The 23853-nt window shown below is 40.2% G+C and overlaps 1 protein-coding gene across 2 annotated transcripts in view; it reads left to right on the top strand.

The window, feature by feature from the left end:
- CMYA5 (cardiomyopathy associated 5) overlaps positions 1 to 23853 on the top strand; it is a 46427-nt gene that overhangs the window by 2049 nt on the left and 20525 nt on the right. The window contains exons 2-5 of one of the 2 annotated variants that reach the window (XM_038170219.2): positions 5094 to 17214; positions 19533 to 19628; positions 20333 to 20566; positions 22250 to 22272. In XM_038170219.2, coding sequence (XP_038026147.2) covers positions 5094 to 17214; positions 19533 to 19628; positions 20333 to 20566; positions 22250 to 22272 — 12474 coding nt within the window. The remainder of the gene's footprint in view (positions 1 to 5093; positions 17215 to 19532; positions 19629 to 20332; positions 20567 to 22249; positions 22273 to 23853) is intronic. The other variant, XR_011805688.1, reaches the window with a different exon arrangement.

Here is a 23853-nt window from a genome sequence, read left to right as displayed (position 1 = left end):
TTTTTGGCACAGACACATTAACTGCACTGGGCATTCAGAAATAGCTTATTAAAGTTAAATAAAATGGATTCTTTAACAGCTTAAATTTTGCTATTGCAAATGTCAGTGTGCTAGTAGAGTTTAAAGCCTTCTGCTATGCTTACTGCCTGGGCAAAATTCCTGGGAAGTACTGGCTAAGCAAGAACAGCAGGGCAAAGCCCCTTCCATGTACTCACTGAGTCTGTAAGATAGTTATTGGTTGACAAACATTTTTTAAAGCCCCGGATGCAGAACATAATTTTCTGGTGTTTTGAAAATGTAGCTGAGAGGAGATGTAACCAATATGCAAACTTGGCTGAAGACAGTCTGTCCTGGCCCCTGTCGTCACTGATTTATTTTTAACAGCCCCAAGCTCTCTGTCGTTTTTGTGTTCCTCCTTTACATGCAGTTGAATGGCACCTGATTGTGCAACATTGCAGTCAGCGGGAAGTTCCCCATTGGCTCCTTCTATTTCCATCTTTCGAGCACGCAAATTCTCATTCCTATTTTATAAAAGAGTTATGCAACACAACGGCTGGCCCAAGGTCAGGAAGTGCTTCAGGGAGTGAAGCAGAAGAGTCTCGGTGTTCCCCTGCTCCCTTCACGTCGCTGTACAAGCCCTGGCTGACCTGCACCACTTCCACATGTGTTCCTTTGCAGAAGTTATGGAGCAGGGCATAGTTTTTGCTGCAGCTTTTTTCATGTATGCCCCTTCCAGCAAAGAAGCCTGGCTTCTGCGTCTTGTTAATCCCCACCAGCTGCCTGAGCAACGAGCAGGTGTCTGTGTACAAGGCTCTGATGGCAGGCCAGGGTAAAGGTTTGGTTTTGTTTCCCTTCCATAGCACAGGTAAAACGCCAGCCAGCTATCAGACCCCCATGGGTTACTGAGAGCATTTCTGCGGACTAAGAAAATTATTCTTCTCTGATAGAAAGTGTTTTCCTGTTGGAAATGCACCACGTAATTCATAAGTCTCTTTAGAGTGTTAAAAAAAATGCATAAAGGTGCAGCAGAGCTTATGGCTTGCCCAAGAATTATGATGCCTGCACATAAAGCAGAAAAGTTCAGGTTTTACTAAGCTTTGTAATGTAATCTGTAAACAATTTGGTTTCCTATCACAGTTTGTTATGCAAGTAGTGAGACTAACACACGACATCAGAACCCAATATAAAGCTGGCGTAAGGCATCACATCCTGGTCAGTATAAATAACCCATTGATCTTCGGAAGGTTCATGCAATATTTTCTTGCCTTTGGGCATTTTGCTGTCTGAGACTAATGGCTCTTGACAGATGTCTTTTTTTTTTTTTCCTAGTTCCATGTAGAATAAATCGTTTAAATAGCAAAAATATTTTCAAAGCACTTGTTTTATATTTTAAGGCAAACAGCAAATATGAGTAATTTTAATTTTTGTGCTGGTATCTGTGAGATTACAGTCTTGTTGTGGGAAGATAGCACCCAAGTGATTTGTGTACCTGGTAGAATACCTGAGCCTCTAACTGCTATGTGACATTTGAGCAGCTGCAGCACAGTTCTGCCTCTCATAACTTTCCCAACTGATTTCCTTTTGCAGAAAGGGAAGGTCTCAGGATGTGTCTGTAGGCAGGGCTTATGTTATAAGGGCTCTGCAGTCAATTTATATGTGTTTCCAGGTAGCTGGAATGGGTGTGGGACTCTTTTTATCTATTTAGTGATGACCTAAGAAGGCCAGTTAATGGGGAGAAAGTCATGGAGTTCTGGAAATTCCATTTCCCACTCTCCCTATTTTCCTTTTTTTTTCCCCCTTCTCATTTTTACATGAAGTAGTCATTCCACAGGAAGATATGAAGTTAACAGTAGGCTAATACATGAAAGGCTGGGTTTAAAATAATGAGTTTCTGGTAGTTCCTAATTCTCTTACCCTGCAGAAGGAAAAGGATGATCTATTGCCCTAGGAAATGCAGAGCAATAGGGAGACACAGCTGAGCATACAGATTGCTGTAGGGCGAAAGGGGCAGCATGGTGAAGGCAGAGACTGCAGGAATGTGCAGAACAAAATCACAGAAAAAGAACATGTTTCTTTCAGCTAGGATGGGAAGTTGGCCCAAGCAATTTTTTTCTCCTTGCGCTGTGCTGCAGAGTTGTCGTAGGAGACTTTAGGAAATGAGAGACCTTGCCTGTGCAGGCCACTGGCACAGCTTGACATCCAGGATGTACAGGGACATCCTGGCATCCAGGGAGGTGAAAAGTCTTTCCCAGCATTATACGCAAGGGAGCACAAGCTCAGCCTGCCATGCTGGGCTAGAAATCTGAAATCCCAGCAGGCACAGCAGGCACAGCATGCAAGTTGTGGTGAGAGGCAGGAGACTGTGAGAAGCAGAAGAAGATAAGAAATCTCTGGGGTTTGGGCTATTACAACAGGAAGCACGAAACAGATTGTTGGTGTCTTCAAGAACTATAAAAGTTTTGAGCCAATGTCCTAGCGTGGAAATAACAGACTGGCTGGTTTGCCAACAAGATTGGGTGTGAAATGTCTGTGTGGAAAAAAGCAGAGTTGTCTGCTGTCCCTGGATGTCTGCACTTTCACATCTCTATTTATGCACCTGGAACATTGGGAATGTCTTTTTGCAATGGCAAACACTTCCAGTGACTAGAAGCCTACTGCTGTACAGCATACAAATTCTATAGAGAACTAGAGGAGCATTTGGAAGTATGTTGGATGAAAAATCTTAAATTGTATGTCTTTCATTCTGGCTTAAAAATATAAAGCACCGGCTCATTGCGCTGCAGAGGAAGATGGACTGTGACTGCAACTTTGGAAAACAGAGGATGACTTGAATAATTGAAGCTCTTCGCATAGGCAGGGCCAGGGCAGCCTGCTCTTAATGACTAATAACAGATGAAGTGGGAGAGCTGCTCTATTCTGTGTGGGATTTTATTTAATAACATCAGTGCAGAGGAGAAGGTTAAAAAATATATGAGGGCTATTCAGAAGTTGAAAAAACTATAAAAAGATTAGGCTTCTGTTATTGTGGACTCAGATAGGACCTGAATGTACTTCCTTAGTACTAATGCTATGGATTTTATTTATTTATTTGCTTATGCTATGCCCAAGTCAACCCAATACCAAATCATGAAACAGGCAAAGGAAGAGGTAGCAGCAAAATTGATGCAGGTATTGTTTGCTTTGTCTGTTCTTCCACACTATAAATCTTACCTATGAAGCTAGCCTTGCTAGGGAGTACCACACCTAGGCAGGTAATCAGCTGTCTATGCTGCATTTTTGGTTTGGTTTTGCTTTGGTTTGTGGGCTGGGCATTGCATTATGTTTTGTTTTGTTTTGGTTTTGGTTTAATTTGGTTTGGTGGTGTTTTGTTTGTTTGTTTGTTTTTGGCTAAGACATGATTATTTGTTATTGTACTGTCAGACTTAGACTCTGGGCATGACTCCAAGCTGTCCTACTAAGCACAACCTTCAGGCCAGCCTAGTCACCACAACTGTCTTTAAGTCCTGTCACTGGACTTCAACACTGTGTTGTCCCACTGTGGCCTGGTCAGGCTGTGTCCCATGGGTGACTTCAGTCTTTGGTTAGCACCAAACTCATCAGAGATGGGACACAGTTTGTATGAACCTCAGCACGGGCCAGCCCAGGGCAGCTCTTGTGCTGTACTTTTAGCTTTTAGGAGCAAAAGTTAGGGAAAGGTAACACCAGCAGTGCTAGAGGTATTAGCAGTATTAGATTTTTTTTTTTTTTTAACCTTCTGGCAGGTACTGAGCAGTTTTGCTGAGTGACCTTTACAAATTCTTTATGGTTTGCAAAGTTCACTTGATGGAGAGATGATGGCTCTGCAGAATTGCCTTTTCTCCTCCCTCAGAGACCTTCGCCTCCTGGCATTTGCTCAGCACCCTGCAGAGCAGTGCTGAGAGCTCCACACCTGTGTTCCCCTTGCCTTGGGCACCCTCCTGGTCGTAGCCGGGTCATCACTTGCAGCACTCGGTGAGTCAGGTGCTGCAGCTCAGTGCCCGTGGTCAGGAGCCAGATTTCTTCACATTTGTGAAGCACTCTATCCTAATCACATACAAAGTGCTACAGAGGGCTTTGTGTAGCCATAGTTTTGCACCCTTCTGTGGGAGTGACCGAGGTCACCCCTCCTTCACCAGCTTTGCTCTGCTGAAGCCTCCGCCTCTGCCAGCAGGCACTCTGCATTTCTTTCCCTCAGCTACTAACACAATTTCCCCCAATGAACTTCTACCTACTCCAGGAGTATGGGGGTTGAGTGTTATGATCGCTTTTTCTATGCTTTTTCGAAGTAACTCTTGCAACCCTAGTAAGATATATTTTTTTTAAATAGCACCATGTTTCAATGTCTTATAATTGCTTTTGCTGTTTTTTACGTTCTTACACCTAAGACTGTTTTTTTTCCAAAGCTTCTCAGAAAACATTTCTTCATTTTTTCTTAAACTAAGATGAGATTTAATTGCAGCATGTGACAGTGTACTGTCACATGCATATCATAAGGTTTAAAGTTAGCTTTATAAAACACTGTTATTTCAGAATATTTAGATTGTTGAACATATTCTAAATTACTATGTTAAATATGTAGAGTGCTTAGACAGTGAAACATAGGTGAAGACAGTAACGAGCCAGATTTGCTACTCCTTTGCACATTATATCAAAGCAAATGTGGATGCTATTAAAATATTGACAGTATCTTATAAATGATTAGTGCTAGGTTTAAATTATACTGTGAGATAATCAGGCACTGGAGAATAGCCCCAGAATCCATTCAATCTCATACTGGCAAATCAAGGCCTGATCAAAGACTGCTTTTCCTGCATTGTCAAGAGCATTTAAACACCTCTCCTTTGGTGAACTAACCTTGCAACATGCACACTTAGAAAAATGCTTCTAAAGTACATTCGTCAGATGAAATATGGCTTCGCTTCTGCTTGTGTTTCAAAATATATGCACATGCAGTATTTTTGAAAGTTTAAAAAACGTTGTTTTAGTGCACTGGATTTCATAGCAGTAATTTGATGTTATGTGATTTTATGGCTTTTGTTTTTTCCTTTTTTTTCTCTTTTTTTTTTCTTCTTCAGTTTAAAAGATCTAATCCAAAGTGAAGATGTGAAACCCAAGCTGCAGTACATCATGAATAACCCCTCCTTTTCTATGGTAACAGTTCAAAGTGAAGATAGTGGAATAACCTGGGAAACCAGCTCGAGCAGATGTTCTACTCCCTGGACCTCAGAAACTAGTACAACTTCTGATCTTTACAGTATGGAAAGTTCACCAGTAGGTTCTCCTCCAGGAAAAGTTATCTTTATCATGGATGAAGGTAAAATTGTTAGGAAAAGGAAGCGTAAACCTTCAAATAGGGTGCCATTGCCTACAACTCTCAAAGGAGGCCAGGGCAACAAAAAACGTGACTCTTCTGGAATGCAGAGACAAGAACCAAGAACTGTTCTAGGAGATGTGCAAGGCTCAGTGTTAAATGTTGAACAGATGGAAACACGAGATACAGATGAGGAAATGTTGGATGACAAAGAAGATCTGGAGAATATTGCAGAAGAACCAGTAAAACGTGCTCCAATAAGATCCATATTTAGAGAAAGCAGACTGAGAAAAGTAGGACCGATCCTTGGAGGACCAGTAAAAGCTAGAATTCAGCTGTTCAACTCCATTTTTGGAGGAACTGGGCCAGCCCCTGAAACACTAGAGAAAACTAGAATCCAAAGAAAGAGCTCAGTTTCAGGAGATTCTGAACAGTTCCTAGATACATCAGTAAAAGAAAGATTGCATCAGTTCAGTTCATTTTCGGAAGCAACGCATCCAAAACCTTTCCAGAGGATATACAGAAATCTTGAAACACCATCAGAAAGAAGAAGGAATCAAAGGCAGCAATCTGCAACATATCCAAGTCAAAGCTATTCTTCAGCAACACATCTTGAAAAGCAACGTACTAATAAAGATGATATTTCACTTAAAAATATTAAACCTACTAAAATGAAAGATACACCAAGCAAATTTTCAAGCTCTGCTGAAAAAACAACTCTTCAGCATAAAGAAAGAACAGACAGACAGTCTCTACTGGAGACTCCAGATGAGGTACCAGGACAGTCAGTGAAGTCCTGCCCTCCTGAAGAAGCAAGGAAGCAGCAAAGTTTCTCCTATTCACCGGTGGCCAAGATGGCAATAACAGAGCAGTCGACATCCATTGCATTAGAGTCTGATGACAAATCAGAGAAACAAGTGCTGATTCCTTCAGCTGAAACTGCAAAAAAGAAAACAGAGCAATCACTGCTGACAGCATCAGATCTTCTGGATGAACCAAAGGAGCAGAAAACCCAGGCCAGTTCAGCACCACAGCCTGATTCAGCAGATAGACAAAGCACTGAACCTATTTTGCCTACAGCATCAGCATCAGAACATCCTGAGAAGGAAATACAGAAGTCAGCAGTTCAGTCTTACTTACCTAGTGCTCCATCAGCTAAATTCAGATATTCCACTCTATCTGACACAAGACAGGAGGATATTATTCCTCAGTCATCGGAGAGTGCACAATCAGAGTCAGAACATGTGCTTTTACCACATTCTGTAGATGAAACAGAGAAGCAAGAAACTGAGAGTCACTCGTCAGCAACTGCACAGTCAAAAACTGATCTTTCAGGTCCATTGGATTCTGTTAAAAAAATGGAGAGTCAAAGGACCCCAATACCAGAAATGCAAAATGTTCACTTACAGAAGCAAACAGAGTCAGAACAAGACTTCTCCACTCAGATAACAGAGGATGAAGGAGTTAAACTAAAATCACATATTCCTGAAAAGATAGATTCCAAATATCTTGGCATTTCCTATGCTGTTCGCACAGAAAAACAAGAAACCCAGAAAAGTTCAGTTGAGAATAAAGCAGTAGATATGGATCACCCTGTTGTTTCCACTGAAGTAAACAATCAAGCAGAGAGTGCACAAATGGAGATGGAGAATCCAGACATCTCATACTCCAGTGAAGAAATGCTGGAATCAGAGAGCGTAAAACTGGAAACAGAGCATCCAGGCTTTTCTTATTCCAAGGATGACACAGAAGAACTGGAGAGTGCACAGCTGGAGATGGAGCAGCCAGATATCTCTATTTCCAGGGAAGAAACAGAGGAAATGGAGAGTGCACAACATAAGACAGAGCATCCAGATTTTTCATATTCTAGAGAAGAAATGGAGGAATCAGAGAGTGCACAGCTGGAGATGGAGCAGCCAGATCTTTCATATTCCAGGGAAGAAACAGAGGAATTAGAGGGTGCACAGCTGGAGATGGAGCAGCCAGACATCTCTATTTCCAGGGAAGAAACAGAGGAAATGGAGAGTGCACAACATAAGACGGAGCATCCAAATTTCTCATACTCCAGAGAAGAAATGGAGGAATCAGAGTGTGCACAGCTGGAGATGGAGCAGCCAGACTCCTCTCTTTCCAAAGAAGACACAGAAGAACCAGAGAGTGCACAACATAAAATGGAGCATCCAGATTTTTCATATTCCCAAGAAGAAATAGTGGAATCAGAGAGTGAACAGCAGGAAGATGAGCAGCCATATATTTCATATTCCAGAGAAGAAACTGAGGAATTGGAAAGTGCACAGCTAGAGACGGAGCAGCCAGACATCTCTCTTTCCAAGGAGGACACAGAAGAATCAGAGAGTGCACAACATAAGACAGATCATCCAGGTCTTTCATATTCCCAGGAAGAAATGCTGGAATCAGAGAGTACACAGCTGGAGACAGAGTACCCAGGTCTTTCTTATGCCAGGGAAGAAATGGTGGAATCAGGGAGTGCACAGCTGGAGATGGAGCAGCCAGACTTCTCTTTTTCCAGGGAAGAAACAGAAGAATTGGAGAATGTTCAATATAAGATGGAGCAGCCAGACTTTTCATATTCCAGAGAAGAAACGGTGGGATCAGAGAGTGCACAGCTGGAGCATCCAGACTTTTCATTTTCCAGGGAAGACACAGAGGAATTGGAGAGTGCACAGTTGGAGATGGAGCAGCCAGGCTTCTCTTTTTCCAGCGAAGAAACAGAAGAATTGGAGAATGCTCAACATAAGATGGAGCAGCCAGACTTTTCATATTCCAGAGAAGAAACAGTGGGATCAGAGAGTGCACAGCTGGAGCATCCAGACTTTTCATTTTCCAAGGAAGACACAGAGGAATTGGAGAGTGCACAGTTGGAGATGGAGCAGCCAGGCTTCTCTTTTTCCAGCGAAGAAACAGAAGAATTGGAGAATGCTCAACATAAGATGGAGCAGCCAGACTTTTCATATTCCAGAGAAGAAATGGTGGAATCAGGGAGTGCACAGCTGGAGCATCCAGACCTTTCATTTTCCAGAGAAGAAACAGAGGAATCAGAGAGTGCACAACTGGAGACAGAACATCAGGACTTTTCCTTTTACAAGGAAGAAACAGAAAGGCCAAAACCTGTTCCTATTGAACTAGAACACCCAGAGTCTTACTACCCTGAAGAAGCAGAGCAAGAAACAACAGCAAAACTTGAGCTGGAACCTTCAGATTTATCGTGTTTGAGGGGAGAAGCAGAGAAAGAAAACACTACAGAATTTGACTCAGTACATCCAGATATATACGATTCTACTGGAGGAGCTGAGAAGCAGCAAATGGGGCATCTGAAAAAAGGGCATTCAGATTTACCATATCCCATGGATAAAACAAAGCATCAAGCATTGGCACAAGTAGATTTGGACAGTTCTCTTTCCTCACATTTTGGTGACAAACGAGAACAGCTGCAGCCTGTACAGCAGGATTCACAACTTGGAGGTAAACTGTACTCACTTGGCAAGGCAGTACAAGGAGAAACTACTCAACTTGCTCAGTCAGAGCATCCAATTGTGTCATATTCTACTACAAAAGAACAGCAGCATAAAACTTCACAGCTGAGGACAGAAGGGGCAGATACTTCATATTCCACTGACAAAACAGAACAGGAATTATTGCAACCAAGGCTGAAACATGCAGATGTCCCATATTCCCAGGGAGAAGCAGCACTGGAAGCTGTCCACAAAGACTTAGAAGGTCCAGGGTGGCCAAGTTCCATCAGGGAAGGAGAGCAAAATGAAAATGTACTACCCTCAGAAAACAGGGACCTGTCATTCACCACTGGAGAAATAGTGCAAGAAGGAATAGATTCGGGATCATTATACTCCTCATGTTCAATTGACAGACCAAATTCTGGGGAAATGGCACAGCTGGAGCAGAAGGATTTATTTCCTTCCTATTCTACTTCTGACAGTAAACAACAGGGAACATCACCACTGGGTTTGGCCCAGTCAGATACATCTTATTCCTTTGGAAAAATGGAACAAGAAGAGACAGAACACAGAGAGCTGGAAGAGCTGGAAGAAGCCCAACCAAAAGCTACACAAATGGAATTGCAGCATTCAGATTTGTCAGAAACCTGGGGGAAAGCAGATTCACAAGACATAGACCAAATGGATTTGGCACAGCAAGAAACAGCTCAGCCAGAGTTAGCATGTCCTCTGCCATATACTTTCAGTGAACAAATGCAAGAAGAAATGCAAATGAAGCCAGCATACCCAGAACAGGCATTTTATGTAAGTACAGGCATGCAGGAGGAGGTGACACAATGCAAATCAAAGCAACCACTTCTTTCATGTTTTACTGGGAAAATGGAACAAGATGAAGTAACACATCCAGAGCCGGAGCAAACATTGTTGCCCTCTTCCAGTGGAAAAGAGTCTCCACTGGAAATGGAAGTGAGTTCAGAATATCCAGATTTGTCATATTCCTCTCACAGACCTAAACAACAAGAAAAGTTTAAACATCCAACTTTGCCATTTAGTTCGAAGCAACAAGAAACTGCACCACTGGTGATGGAACATCCAGATTTTTCATGTACCACGGCTGAAGTGAAATCATATGATGCCATACAGCAGGATTCAGAACATCCAGAGAAGCTACACTCCATGGGAGAAATGCAACAAGAATCAGAGTATTTAGATTCTCCAGAAACCCTGAGTGGAGCACAAGATGAAGCCATGGAGGTGGAATCTAAATACACAAATTTGTCACGTTCTGTTGGTGAAGAAAAACAGCAAGAAACCTTACAATTGGACTCAAAACATCCAGATATATCACTTTCCTTTGGTGAATCTGCAGAACAATCAACTCAAGAGTTTGAGTCAAAATGTAAAGATTTGCCTAAAGTGGCCAGAAAAAGAGCTTTACCAGGAATTGCACAAATCGACACAAAACATCCAGGTTTGACGTATTCCCTCAGCGAAGTTGAGAAGCCAGAAATTGCACAATCAGAAGTGAGACAAACTGACTTGTCACATTTCACCAATGAGGCAAACAAACCAGAAGCAATACTTTTGGATCAGAAACACAGAAAAATTTCTGTTGACAGAGAAAAGCATCAGCAAACCCCAAAACAACAGTTACAGCAAGAAAAGCTTTCATATTCTCCTGGCAACATAGAACAATTAAAATGTGCTCAAGAGGACTTGGAACAATCAGGTGTATCATTTCCCACTGACAGGCCAGTTGACAAAATGACCTTGCCAGGGACAGAACATACTGATGTGATACATCCTCTGGATAAATCAGAGGTGCAACTAGAATCAGAGCAAGTGGGTTTAATTTACTCCCTTGGAAAACCTGAACAGAAAATGGTTCAGTCAGAAGTGGATATTTCACATTTGGCCCATTCTGTGGGCCAACGAGAATGTTCAGTAGAACAAGAAGAAACAGCAGAGCCAGGGCAGGGACATCCTGACTTGCTTTATTCAGTTTTCAAAGAAGGAGAACTGAAAACTACAGAGTTGAAACCTGAACATCCTGGTCTATCATGCTCCCTCAGCAAAGTAGAAGAAATAACACAACTGGAAGTGGAACAATTTGATGTGTTGCATGTCCATGACAAAACAGAGCAACATCCACCTGCTCAGCTGGAGCTGGGCCACAGAGTCTTGGCATCCCGTGCCAACAAAGTGGGACGGCGAGACATGGCACATACAGACTTGGTACACCCTGATGAGGTGCAGCCTGTTGGCAGAACAGAGCATCCACCACCTGCAAAAGAGAAGGAAGGAGTTCCATGTGCATCACCTGACAGTGGAAAAGAAAAACAAAAAGGAATGGCAAAACCAGAGCTGGAGCATCCTGATTTATCATATTCCATTGATAAAACACAGCCAGAAAAAAATACACAACTGGGGATAGGAAAACCAGACTTATCATCTTGGCCTGGCAAAACAGAGCGAGCACAAGCTGCTCAAGAGGAGCAGTCAAGCTTCTTCCATTCTTTCAAACAAGGAGAGAAAGCAAAGCCAGAACTGGGACATTCACAGTTATTTTATTCCGTTAGTGAGGCAGAACAAGAAACGCCACATAAGAAATCAATTCATTCAGACTTATCTGCTGGCAGATTAGAACACCATGAAGTTATACAGCCAGAGACAGAAATAATGGATTTATCATGCTCAGTTGGTGAAACACAGCAAACTCAAATTGCCAAGCTGGATTTGGAATGTCCAGATTTATCACATTCCACTGGTGCTTTACAGCAACAAGAAGGAGTTCAACCAGAGCTGGAAAAGCCAGGTGATTTTTCATCATCTCTCAGCAAAGGGCAATGGGAAAGTGCAGGAATGCAGGCAGAACGCTCTAAGTTGCAGTACTCTGTTCAGAAAACAGAAGGACTGCAAAATTCACAAGCAGAATCAGAATATGCAGATTTGTCCTTCTCTGTTGGCACAGCAGAACCTCATAAAGCAATACAACCAGAGTTGGAAGAACTTGATTTGTTGCATTCTACTGTCAAAACAAAGCAATCATGGGCTGCTGCACTAGACCCTGAACATCCAAATGTCTCAGATGCTATGGCCAAAGTACTACAGCCTGATTTGTCCTCTTCCATTAGCAAAGACAAGCAAAGTGCACAACTGGATTTCAAACAGGAGAGGGAAAGCCATACATTACACCCAGAGGAAGAAGCACGACTAAACTTAGAACAGCCAACATTGTCAAGTAGAACAGTGGAGCAACCAGAAAGGGCCTCAGTGGTAGGGGAGTTCCTGGACGTCTTGCATTCCTTTAGCAAAAAAGAGCAACAAGAAATGGCAAAACAAGAGTTGGAGCATTCAGGTTTATCATACTCTACTGATAAAACACAGAGAAAAGAAACACCACAGCTTGTGTTGGGACAAGCAGATTTATCATCTTGCCCTGGCAAGACAGAGCAAGCACAAACTGTTCAAGTGGAAACAGAACATCGGGACTTGCTACATTCACCTGGTAAAACACAGCAGCAAGGAACAGCACGACCAGAGGTTGAACATCCAGGTTTGTCACGTTCTGTTGCCAAAGTAGAGCAGCCACAGGCTATGCAATGGGAATCAGAGCAGACTGTAACACCCCATCCCATTGTAAAAACAGAGCAACATGGAGTGACACATCCAGAGCAGGAACTTCCCAGTTTACCATATTCTGTTTGCAAACCAGTGTCACAAGAAAGGACAAAACTAGACATAGGACACCAAGATTTAACATATGCCCTTGGTAAAGCAGATGAAATACAAACTGTGAGAGGTGAACTGGAACACAGAACTTCGCAGTATTCTTTCGGCAAAACAGAACAAGAAATGATGTTGTCAGAGTTGCAACATAAAGAGCTATCTTATCCAGTTAGAGAAACAGAAGAGGAAGCTACACATCAGAAATCAAACTATACAGATTTGTCACATTCCATTGGCCAAAAAGAGCACCATGGAATAGTACAACCAGAACTGGAAGAAATGGATTTATCCTATACAATTGACAGGTCAGAAATCTCACAACCAGCCCAAATAGTACTGCAACAGCCAGAGGTTTTGGATTCTTTTGGCAAACTGGAGGAAAAAGTGATGGCCCAGCCTTCCATTTTGCACTCACATGGTGAAGAAAAGCAGGAACTAACTTCACAGTTAGACTCAATGCAGCCAGGTGTATCACATCTGCTTGGTAAAACAGAAACACAGGAAACTGCAGAAGAAGGGTTTGTGCCTTCTGACCTTTCATATTCTATGGGAAAAGCAGACCAGTTGCAAAGAGAACAAATGAAATTAAAATGTCCAGAGTTGTCATATTCTCTTGGCAAACTAGAAACTCATGGAGTGAAACCATCGAGTTTAATGTACTCCTATGGCAAAGCAGAGCAGCCACAGGCTGCCCAGATGGAACATCCAGAGACACCATACTTCATGGGTGAAACAGAGCAAAAGGATGGGGCCCATCCTGAAGAGCAGTGTGTTAATTTGCAGTACTCTGTTGTTGAAGCAGAGCAACCAGAAACACCTTCTGTACTTTATACCCTTGGCAGGACTGGGGAGCAGGAAACTGCACAACCAAAATTTGAACAACCTTTTTCAACCTCTACTGAACAAGCAGAAAAGCATGAAATGCATGTATTGAGAGCAGGACATTCAGAGAAGGGGGACACTGGGACTACTTCGTCTCTAACTACTCAGTGGGAAACTGAACAAGATTTATCCTTTTCCGCTGAGGAAGCAGCAAGCCCAAAAATTCAACCCTATTCATCTCCTACTGAAAAATCCGTGTCTATTCCTCTGGGTGTTTCACATTCTGTTTCTAAAACAAAAATGGAAAGAAGTCCAAAGTCTTCACCTGTAGCTGGAGGCATGTCCCCTGAGCACTTAGATTTATCTCACACCCATTATAAAACAGAGCAGTCAGAAACTGCACAGCCTGTGTCAAGTTTCTTCTCTGCAAGAAAAGAAGCGGAGAATACAAGAATTCATCCACATTTGCATATGGCTGCATATTCAGAAGCTGAACATATAATTACATCTGAAGCAGAGAGAGAACAGGCTCCACATTACTTCCACACAACTAAACAATTAGAATCTGAGCCATTAAATGCATCATATTCTACGGATAAAACAGAAACTGTACGAGGTCAAGAGTATTTAACCGTACCTTCAAAACTGGAGACTGAACCTTCAGTTCCATTTTATTCAGTTGATGAAACATGTCAGCAAGAAATTCCACCTTATTCAAAACCTACCTCTGAGTATTTGGTTGCCAAGTGCTCCCTAGCTGAACACGACAGGCAGAGCATGCTGCTGGTTACTCCCCAGTCTGCACAATCAGAGAGTAGATATGTAATTCCACCACATGATGAAACAGAATTGCAAAAAGATCAGCTATATTCACCTAAAACAGCAAGCTTGAATATAGCACAGATGGGGGATAAGTCCCTGCTGCACACACAAGAACAAGACGAGCAAAACCTCACAGAATACTTGTCATCAGAGCAGCTAAGAAGTCACCCCACATTCACTGCCAACCAGGATAAGCAAGAAATACAACCTGATGTGCAGAAGGTGCCATCATTGATGAGCACAGAGTCAAAGGTGACTGCTGTAGCAGACCAGCAACCAATATCCTCAGATTCATTTGTTCCTTTTCATACTTCATCTGAAAAGTCAGTATCTGTGTCTTTCACTGGTGATAAAGAGAAAAAAAATATTTCATTATCTCTATCTAAAATAGTAGGTACATCTGGAAACCAAACAAAAAAAGAAGAGGAAAGACATGGAATGCAACCCTATTTGGCAGAGCAGAAGTATACATCCTTAGAGCAAATGGGAGCTGTTTCACCAGATCTTGTTTATGAAACTGTGACACACAAAATTCAGCATTCTTCTGGTGAACAGGACAGACTCTCTTCAGCAGAGTCAAAGTCTGTCTGCTCTAATTCTGATGAAAAGCCAAGTACAGGCATTCCATCTTTTGATTTGGCTAGCTGGCTGGCAGAAGAAGTGAAAGCTCGTTCAATTCATCCTATTCGAGCTACAGAAGTAGACAAGCATGGAATTCAACTTTCTCTGAAGGGAACTTCTGGCTTTGGATCAAAACAATTCCCAGCTGGAAGTTGTGCAGAACTTACAGTTCATGGCACTGCTGTCAATAAAGGAGATACATTTAGAGTTTCTGATTCAGTGTCCAGTGAAATTTCCCACAGAGTACCCTCAGAAACTGGTCACAGAATGCAAAGACATGATTTACTGTCTCCAAGAGCAGATAATCCAGGTCCAGAAAAAGTTCCAAAGAGTGAAACTAAGTTTGGAAACCCTACAGAAAGGGAAGCAGTGCAACATCCACAGGTAGACAAAACGTCTAAAGTGCCCGAACATTATGTGACAAGAGAAGAGGAAGAAATGGAACAAGCGAGTGCTGTAGAAGACACTCAGCATGAGCCAGAACCTACTGAACAAAAAGATCTATTTAATATAATTTCAGAAGGTTATGAAATACTCAATATTCATGCTCCTACACATATTTCTTCTGTTGATCAAGAAGAAAGTAAACACATGCCAGATAAACTAGAATACTTGGAAACAAATCCTTCATTTAAAAGAAAATTAGCTCATGATAGTTGTAGTGCCTTAGCTTCTGGAACAACCACAGAAATTTCAGACAGGTCAGTGTTGGGAAAGCCAGAAACCCACGAACAAAAAGAATTGGTCAAGAATGATGAGACTGAGGAAACTGAAGAAACACAAAAGGAAAGTCCACTGTTGCCAGAAAGCAATACTGATGTGATATTGGATCCTGATAATGGTATGGCTGATATGGATTACTTTGAAAAGTACACCTTGATTGATGACAAATCCCCAGTTAAGCCACATTTTGAAAGACTGAGTTCATCATTTCCTGAGACAGAAGATCCTAATGAACCTGTGGAACAAGCCGCATCTTTTAAAGAAAGCACGGAAGCAGATACTTTGGAAGAGGAGTTTTCCCTGCTTGAGGATCTGGATGAAGTCTTTTATGGTACTGCAAAAGGAGAAAGCAAAATGCAGGCCTATGCAGCAGCTCCAGAATCTTTACCTCCACAGAAATCAATTGACATTAGCAGTAAAAGAGTTACAAATATAGAAGATGAACGGAAGTCACCAGGAACCCCACTATTTGATTCAGAAGAAGGAGTGCTAGAACGATCTCTGTTTTTTCCAACATCAGTTGCTGCTGTTAACCCAGAGCTTCTAGAAGAGCCACCTGCTTTGTCATTTTTGTACAAGGATCTCTATGCAGAAGCAGTAGGAGAAAAAACAAAGGGTGAGACTCCGTCTGATGAGGAGAGTGGAAATTCTAATGCATCTTTTCCTAGTAGAAATTCAGACACAGATGATGGAACAGGAATATATTTTGAAAAATACATTCTTAAAGATGAAATTCCAGGGAAGGTCTTAGATCATCAGGAGGATCAGATACCAGAGGATGAGTCTTTTAGTGGAGGAATTTCAGTTCAGAGTTACGAGGACAAGTACAAGTATAGCTCTACTGGTGTTTTAGGAACTGAGATTCTGCCAGAAAGGGGTGTTGTGGAGACAGAGAAAGTACAGGTTGATAGTGACATTAAAGCAACAATTTGTAAACCAATGCATGCCATTCCTTTTGGAAGAGAAGCAGTTCTTTCAGGTGCTAGAAGTGATACTACTGAACAAAGAGAAGAAGAAAATGTACCTGTAGAAACAACTGAGGAATTGCCAGAGCAAATGAGTCAAGAGTATAGCCAAATAATTGATTCTCAGGGAGCTGCACATCCGGAAGCTGGCAATAAGCGGGAAGAACAGCACAAAGTAACAGCAGTTCCTCAAATGGAAAAATATATCCCGTATATCAGAACTCCTGTTGAAGACAGTGAAGATGATCAGTATACCCAGGAAAATATCTCATGTGTTCCTACTGTTCAGCAAAGAGAGAAGACAGATTTGCAAAGAGAGGAGCAGCAGCACCCTGATGCTTATGAAGATCTTGCTGAGTCAATGGACTATGATGTGATTACACAAGAAGAACTGTTACAAGATGAAATATCATCTGAATTCACACATGAGGAGCTATTATTTGAAGACAGGGATTCTTTTGAGCATGTTGGGGATAGTTATGAATTTGTTAATGAACCAGAGCAAAGAACACCTGTTGAACTTGAAGATTCAGGCTTTGTGGTGATGTATCCTGAAAAATCAATGGCAAACATTCCTCAAGTTGAGAGTCCACAAAGAGAATTAAAGAAAGCGCAAACAGACACATATTGTTACCACTGCAAATGTCCAATATCTGCTATTGACAAGCTTTTTGGAGAACACAAAGACCATGAGGTCACAACACTAGATGATGCTGCAACCAAGATGAAGGTAAGAATTAATTTGTATGTGGAAGGAGATACTGAACCTAATTTCTGTAGGCCTCTTGTGTAGTCAGTGGAAAGGCCCAGACAGCAGCCCGGAGACTGTAACAATATCTATAAAATAAAAGTTATTCCTAAACACGAGAGGTCTTGAAGGGAGAATATCCTATCATTAAGATATTCTGTAGAGTCCTGGGCTTTCTAAGCTGATCTTATTTATTCAGCAGTTTGGATGACTATGTTTATACGTAGCTGTTACCAGATTTTCCTTCTTCTAGTCTTCTTGTCTGTGCATGTTCATCTGTTTTGTACATGTAGAGTAAGAAATGAGAAGATATTTCTGTAAAGAGAATTTTAGTAACAGCAGCTCATTTCATTTGACGAGGTACAGAAACCTCAATATGGAGGGACTACCATCATCATAAAATGTTCTCCTTTCCAGTTATGTGTGTTGCTGCTTGGATATGTTAGACTAGTTACAGAGTTTGTGCTGTAAATTTTTATTGAACCCTCCTTCCTCATTTTCTGTTCAGTTCATGTTCATTACCTCAGTATCATTTTAGTTATACCACAGGTAAGTTTTGCAATTCCTACTTCTTCCCACTATTTCTAAGCTGTACTACTGGAAAAGACAGATAGAAATGTGTCCCGTTTCAAAATAGTACACCTTTGCTATCAACACTAGAGAAAATGCTGGGGTTTTTGTGGAAGCTCATTTGTTACTTAATTGCAGTTCTGCTTGTGAAGACTGCATGCATGTGATGTTTCACTTTTCCCATATCAGATTTTTATATATAAATATACAGATGTTCCTTTCTTGTTTAGCAGCAATTTAATCTCACCCCAGTGTCTGAAATGTGAAGTCTCTTTTCTTTTCTTCTCTTTTCAACTGAACCTCTAGCAAAGGTTCAGTTGTCCATAATTCAGATTTAGTGAAATTTCCTTAAAATTTCAGAAGGGTTTATATTTCTGGTATTTCTGTTATTTTTATGTATATAAGAAAGAGAAATTAAAAGCAGGGGAGTAATGTGCCAGTTTCAAATATCAGCATTTGCAAACTATCTCCGTGGCACGTAGGTGTACATGTACGACAGCAGTGTTGCTTTTTATATATGTCCATTCATGCTTGACTTAAAGTGATAATTAGCCACCAATAATTCAGTAATAAAGTCACAGACCACAGCGATCCCTCAAATGTACCTACACTGCAGCAAGTCAAGCCATAAATAAATGTCCCATGATATCACTCCCTGGCTGTGCAGGATGGACATGAAGCCAGTATTAATTCTGGCCACAAATCAGGCCTGGCTTCACATGATTTCTAGTACTCAGGGCTCAGGTTACCTTGAGATGGTGTTTGTATGTTTCTTGTTACTTCTGTATAATTACTGAGAAGACATTAAAATAGCAAAATGCTGGTTGCCTGAATTTTAACTGTAGGGACATAACTTCACAATAAAAGAAATGAGCTATGAATGGCACCTGTCAGATTTTATAAGTTATCTTGACAAACAGAACTTTGCCTCTGAATATTGGTGACTGGCCCTAAATATTTATGAAGTTAACTTTTGGTTTTACTGTCCTAAGTGCATTTATAGTTAGTTTATATTAACTAATATGCTACTTTTCAAGCAGATATGGCTGTAGAAGTTTGCTATAATAGGAAGCTGTTACCAAAGAATGTTAATTTTCCTTTTAGATCTATTCCAGCTAATCACAACTACGGATTTCTAAAAATTATAAATTTTACCTGAGCACTCTTCCAGCTTGCTCTCAAGAAAGGTCAAGAAGCACTAAGACAAAAGTTCTGAATTGTCTCTGGTGCCTGTTGTCTCTTGGACTGCTTTTCTTTGCACACATAATTCAATCAGTGATTTTGATAGATTCTGGTTAAGAGACAATATCTTCAAATTTCTAGTTTTAAAAATATTGCAGTGTTACCCTGTGTCTTAAAATCAATCTGCTAGCCTCATAGTTACCTGCCATATTTTCCTTCTTATGGGCTTTATCTCCTTGAGGAGCTTCTCCTTGAAGCTCAGAGCGCCCTCTGTTTCTAGCAAAGCTACAGTAGAATTCGTAGTGCCCAACAACTTGTAGAGAACTCACCACCTTGTTGAACTGAGATCCCTTTTTTTTTTTTTTTTTTTTTTTTTTTTCATTTGGAAACAGTTTTGAGGCTGTTCCAGTTGCTATATCCGTGCTTGTAGTCAGGGAGATGCCTGAACTTAATTTAGCCATTGTTCCATTATGGCAAAACAAAATATTCATCTCAACTATGCTCCACGTGAAAACAACATACTTAATCTCTGAAACTTTAAATTTCAGGATCAGTTAGGTGAATTGCTAAAAGCACTGGAAGAAAAGTCAATGAAGATTGAAGAGTTTGTGAGTGATATTGAATCCCTATTTAACTCTGTTGAGGTAAGTCCAGTGTTTTTTCTTACTAGTTCTTTCCCTCTACAAAATTGCTTCTAAATTATGTTTGCCTTTTTTGTTGTTGTTGTTGTGTCATTTTTTTTCTGCTAAAATGGGCTGTTTCTCCAGTCCTCAAACTCACTTCTCCTGCAGGAAAGAGTTACTTTAAGGGAGACAAAATACTGCTTTTTAAATACATCATTGCGAAATGGAATATGTGACTATCAAGCACTGGAGGAAAAAGTTTCCTTAATTTTGGTTATGCTTATAAAAAGCTCACACTGTGTCTATATTTAGAGTCCCGTGTTGAATACCTAAAGGAGTTGCCCAGTGCCTGTAAGTTCTTAAGCCTTGAGAACTGTATTAATGTCAGTTAAAAATATGGATTTTTAGCTATTTTGTAATCAGACTACCCATCTCTATGCTTAAGTATAAAAGTTTAATTTTAAACATTCACAGTAAAAAATAAAATAAAATAAAATAAAATAAAATAAAATAAAATAAAATAAAATAAAATAAAATAGGTACCATTGTTTTAAGTGTATTTCTCTAGTATAATTTCTCCCAGATGAGCTTGCTTACAGAAATAACATTCTCTTACTGTCAGGATGCCAGAAGGAGTCTGGTGGATGGATCGTGTATTTCTGTGTATTCATTAACTGTTGTAGTTTTAGTCTGCAGATCAATTTACATTTGTTCTCATTTGTCAGGAAAATTGTAAGAAAAATGCAGAGTTATTGGAAAAGCAGAATGAAGAGATGCTTAAGAAAGTGGTAGCACAATATGATGAGAAATCAGAGAACTTTGAAGAAGTGAAGAAGATGAAAATGGAATACCTGTATGAGCAGATGGTTAACTACCAGCAAACTGTTGATTCAGCAAAGGAAACTTTGGAGACAACAGTAAAGGAAATGGAAGAACTTGATGGATTTGTTTTCCTAAATGTAAGTATAAATGGCATTCATACCATAGCTTTTATGATTGTAGTTAGGAAAGCACTTACACAGTGCCGAGGCTGAGAATGAGTTATTTATCTTCCATTTTTCTAAGATCACTAAATTCTGCAAGCTCAGTTATTCCACTCTGAAACTGCCAGATCAGTTGTTTTTGTCATGTGAACACTCAGAGAGAATTGCAAAGATGATGCATAGGATGAAAACATGCCTTACGCCATTAAAAGAGTTCTATCTATTTTGTTTTGTGAGGAGAAAGCTGAGAGACGTCTCAATAATTAATCTAGAATTATTCACTGAGGAATAATAACTGTCACAGTAAAAGATACATTACTATTTGAAAGAAAGGTGGAAAAAGAAAGCGTAATTGAAAATTACCCAAACTGTAAGTAGAGTGGGTTCTTTTGGTGGTTTTGGTTTGTGTTTTTATGACAAGACACTAGGAAAAGTTATGTACTCAGATTGGCTGCGATAAAAATTCAGAATGGATTAGGTTTAGAAATGTGAACATGACATTCATGTCTGTAATGGTCCTTTTTGGATTTTAAAAACTTTGTGAATCTGTATGACTTGAGCTACCTGGCTCATACAGTTATCAGCTGGTCTCAGAGAGTCCAGCAGGTTAATTGTTAATGGCCTGGGTCCTCCAAGACTGTTCTTGTGTTGCAAGAATTGCCCACAGGTCAGCTGTGGCATTTTCTCCTCTACAGAAGTGTATCATGGGGTGAGATTTCTGGGACAACAGTCTTTAGCTGTTACAGAATTAGCCAATAGTTTGGAAGTTGCAGAAACTATTCTGGGAAGCAAAAAAAAAAATGAAAAATTCGAATTACTGTTTGAAGACTGATCATTCACGCAAAGTAAGACAGCTTCCTGAGTAGAAGCTCCCAGTCCACATACCTGTTATAGAAATGGTGGAACGATACCTGGCTTTCCTCATTCTGAGTTGCCCAGTGACTTAATATCCTGTAACTGAGTCAGTCCCTTGGGAAATAGGCTACTTTGGGACGAGCGAGAAATGTATTTTATCTTCTTGAACTTTGCAAGGTACTGGATTAGTCCTTTGGCAAAAAGAAAACTTTGAAATTCTTCTGTAGGATGCGTAACTATTTCCCACAACCCTCAAGGTTTTAACTAGATATGATCATAAAAGATCCCCTAGTCCTTACTGTTAGTGATATAGGACAGGAACTTCTCTTTCTCTAAGACAGGAGATGTTAGCTGAAGATTCACTAAATATGAGAGAAACTCTTCCTCTGTGGGTACAAATCTCACCCAGCTTCTGGCAATCAGAAGCTATGAAGGAGATTTCATCCAGAATTCATATTTAAGTGTTATAAATGTAAAAGTGATTTCCTTCTGCAATAGCCTTCATTTAGAACAGTATTTGACTGTACCCTGGTCTTTATAGCTAGATATTGAATGCTGAGTCCTCAGGAGTTTTAAACTAGATACAGACTCTAACAGCCTGCTGAGCAAGAGCTTTGAAGTGAAATATTGTTAAGGAAACAAATTCTCTGCAGGTGTGAATGAGCAGCATCCCAGCCAATATCAAGTCAATAAAGCTGTGTGTATTTATCTCTGAGGCGAGTACCAGAACTGCTAGATGAGTGGCTCTACAGCATTCTCAGGGTTTTGAAAACTGCTAATACGTTTCTTTCTTTCTTTCCTTAGTCATCTAAAGAATTGAATAAAAGGTATATGAAGTATGGGTTAAGTGCACTGTAGTGAATAGTAGGCATTGCCTGCTGGATGCTTCATTTACTAATTACATTGCTAATATTAGTAGTAACTTTTATAAACCTTGCAAATAATGAAATTAAGAAAAGATGTTTTATACTTGTTGCTTTTATTCACTGTTTTTGTGGTGTTTTGCAGAAGTTCTGTGATTTATCAGTTAAGCACAGTTTTAAAATATCAACTTAATTTTAAATCTCTACAGAGGCTTTTTAAGCACGTTCCTTGTAGTTATTACTACATACACATATAATAGAAACCATTCTGTCTATGCTCACGTTTCTTAACATCATTATTATGTATTTTTGTTTACTAGCCTAGTTTGGTATTACATGATCTCTGAAAGGTTATAATGCAAATTATCACTCATATGTCTGGGTTTGATGGGCTGTATTTGTGAACAAAACTCCAGAAGAAATAAAAAAAGAGACTAAGTAACAGTTTTATCTACATTTTCCATCATTGATCTTTCCAAAGTTTACCAGGAGACTACAGAGCCAGGCTGTCCTGTCTCCTCATCAACACCATCTGATTCAGGACGTGTCTAAGGGGTCATGCCTTATCACAGCTGCATCATGGCCCACCTGCAGAAACCAATAAATGCATACATAGCAAATAATTCTCTGCCATGTGTGATTTCCTCAAGGGAATAATTTTGATTACACCCATCCTTCATGAGGGAAATGTTCAATTTGCCCAAAAGTTCATATTCACCCTATAAATCTTCCAAGGTGAACTATGAATATTTAGACAGGCCGTCTCCAGGATTCTCCTATGCAAGCCCACAAAACAAGGAAAATTCCTCTTTGCCTGTGCATTTTCAAAAACCAATGACTTTGCCCAAGGGGCTGGGGCACTGTGTGGTGCAAACCTACCCTTGTCAGTGCTGCCTCAGTCATGACAGTGATGCATGTGCTGACATGGGTTGCTGGACTGAGATGTAAAAATGACACAAAGGTTCCAGTTCATAGTCAAATTACAACTCCAGGAGAATTGTCTGATGAGTATGTGCCAAACATCCCTTCACAGTTTCCATTAATTTGCAAAATCAGGGTTATTAATTTGGACTCACCTGTTGTATAGCAAAATGTGACAGTCTGCCTGTAGGTGTTTTTTTTCAAGGCTTTCTGTATACTTAGTTTTTATTTCTTAACTTACATGCTAAACCTAAAGTTGATTCTGTTTTGTGCATGGGTTTGGTTATTACTTTATCAGTTTATTTGATAATACCTGACTTACTAAAAAGATTAAGAACAAGTCTGTATCACAATGCATGCTCTTCTAAAGAAAATATATTTCATATTTGTTGTGCTTTGTGAAAATTATGCATAATTAACTACTTCAGTGACTGAAAAAAAAAGCAGGAAAGAAAGGTAAAATTCGATTGCTTTGAAAAAATAATCTTTCATACCCTTGAAGCAGCTTCTGCCTCAAAGTTAAAAATATGTTTTTTTTTTTTTTTTTTTTTTTTTTTCTATAATGAACTCAGCAAATATGGACTAATTAGGTGGAATCTGTATTTCTTCTTGTTTTTGTTTTTG

This window comes from Anas platyrhynchos, chromosome Z, assembly GCF_047663525.1.
Source record: "Anas platyrhynchos isolate ZD024472 breed Pekin duck chromosome Z, IASCAAS_PekinDuck_T2T, whole genome shotgun sequence".
NCBI lineage: Eukaryota > Metazoa > Chordata > Aves > Anseriformes > Anatidae > Anas > Anas platyrhynchos.
This window is presented reverse-complemented; position numbering and strand designations above follow the sequence as displayed.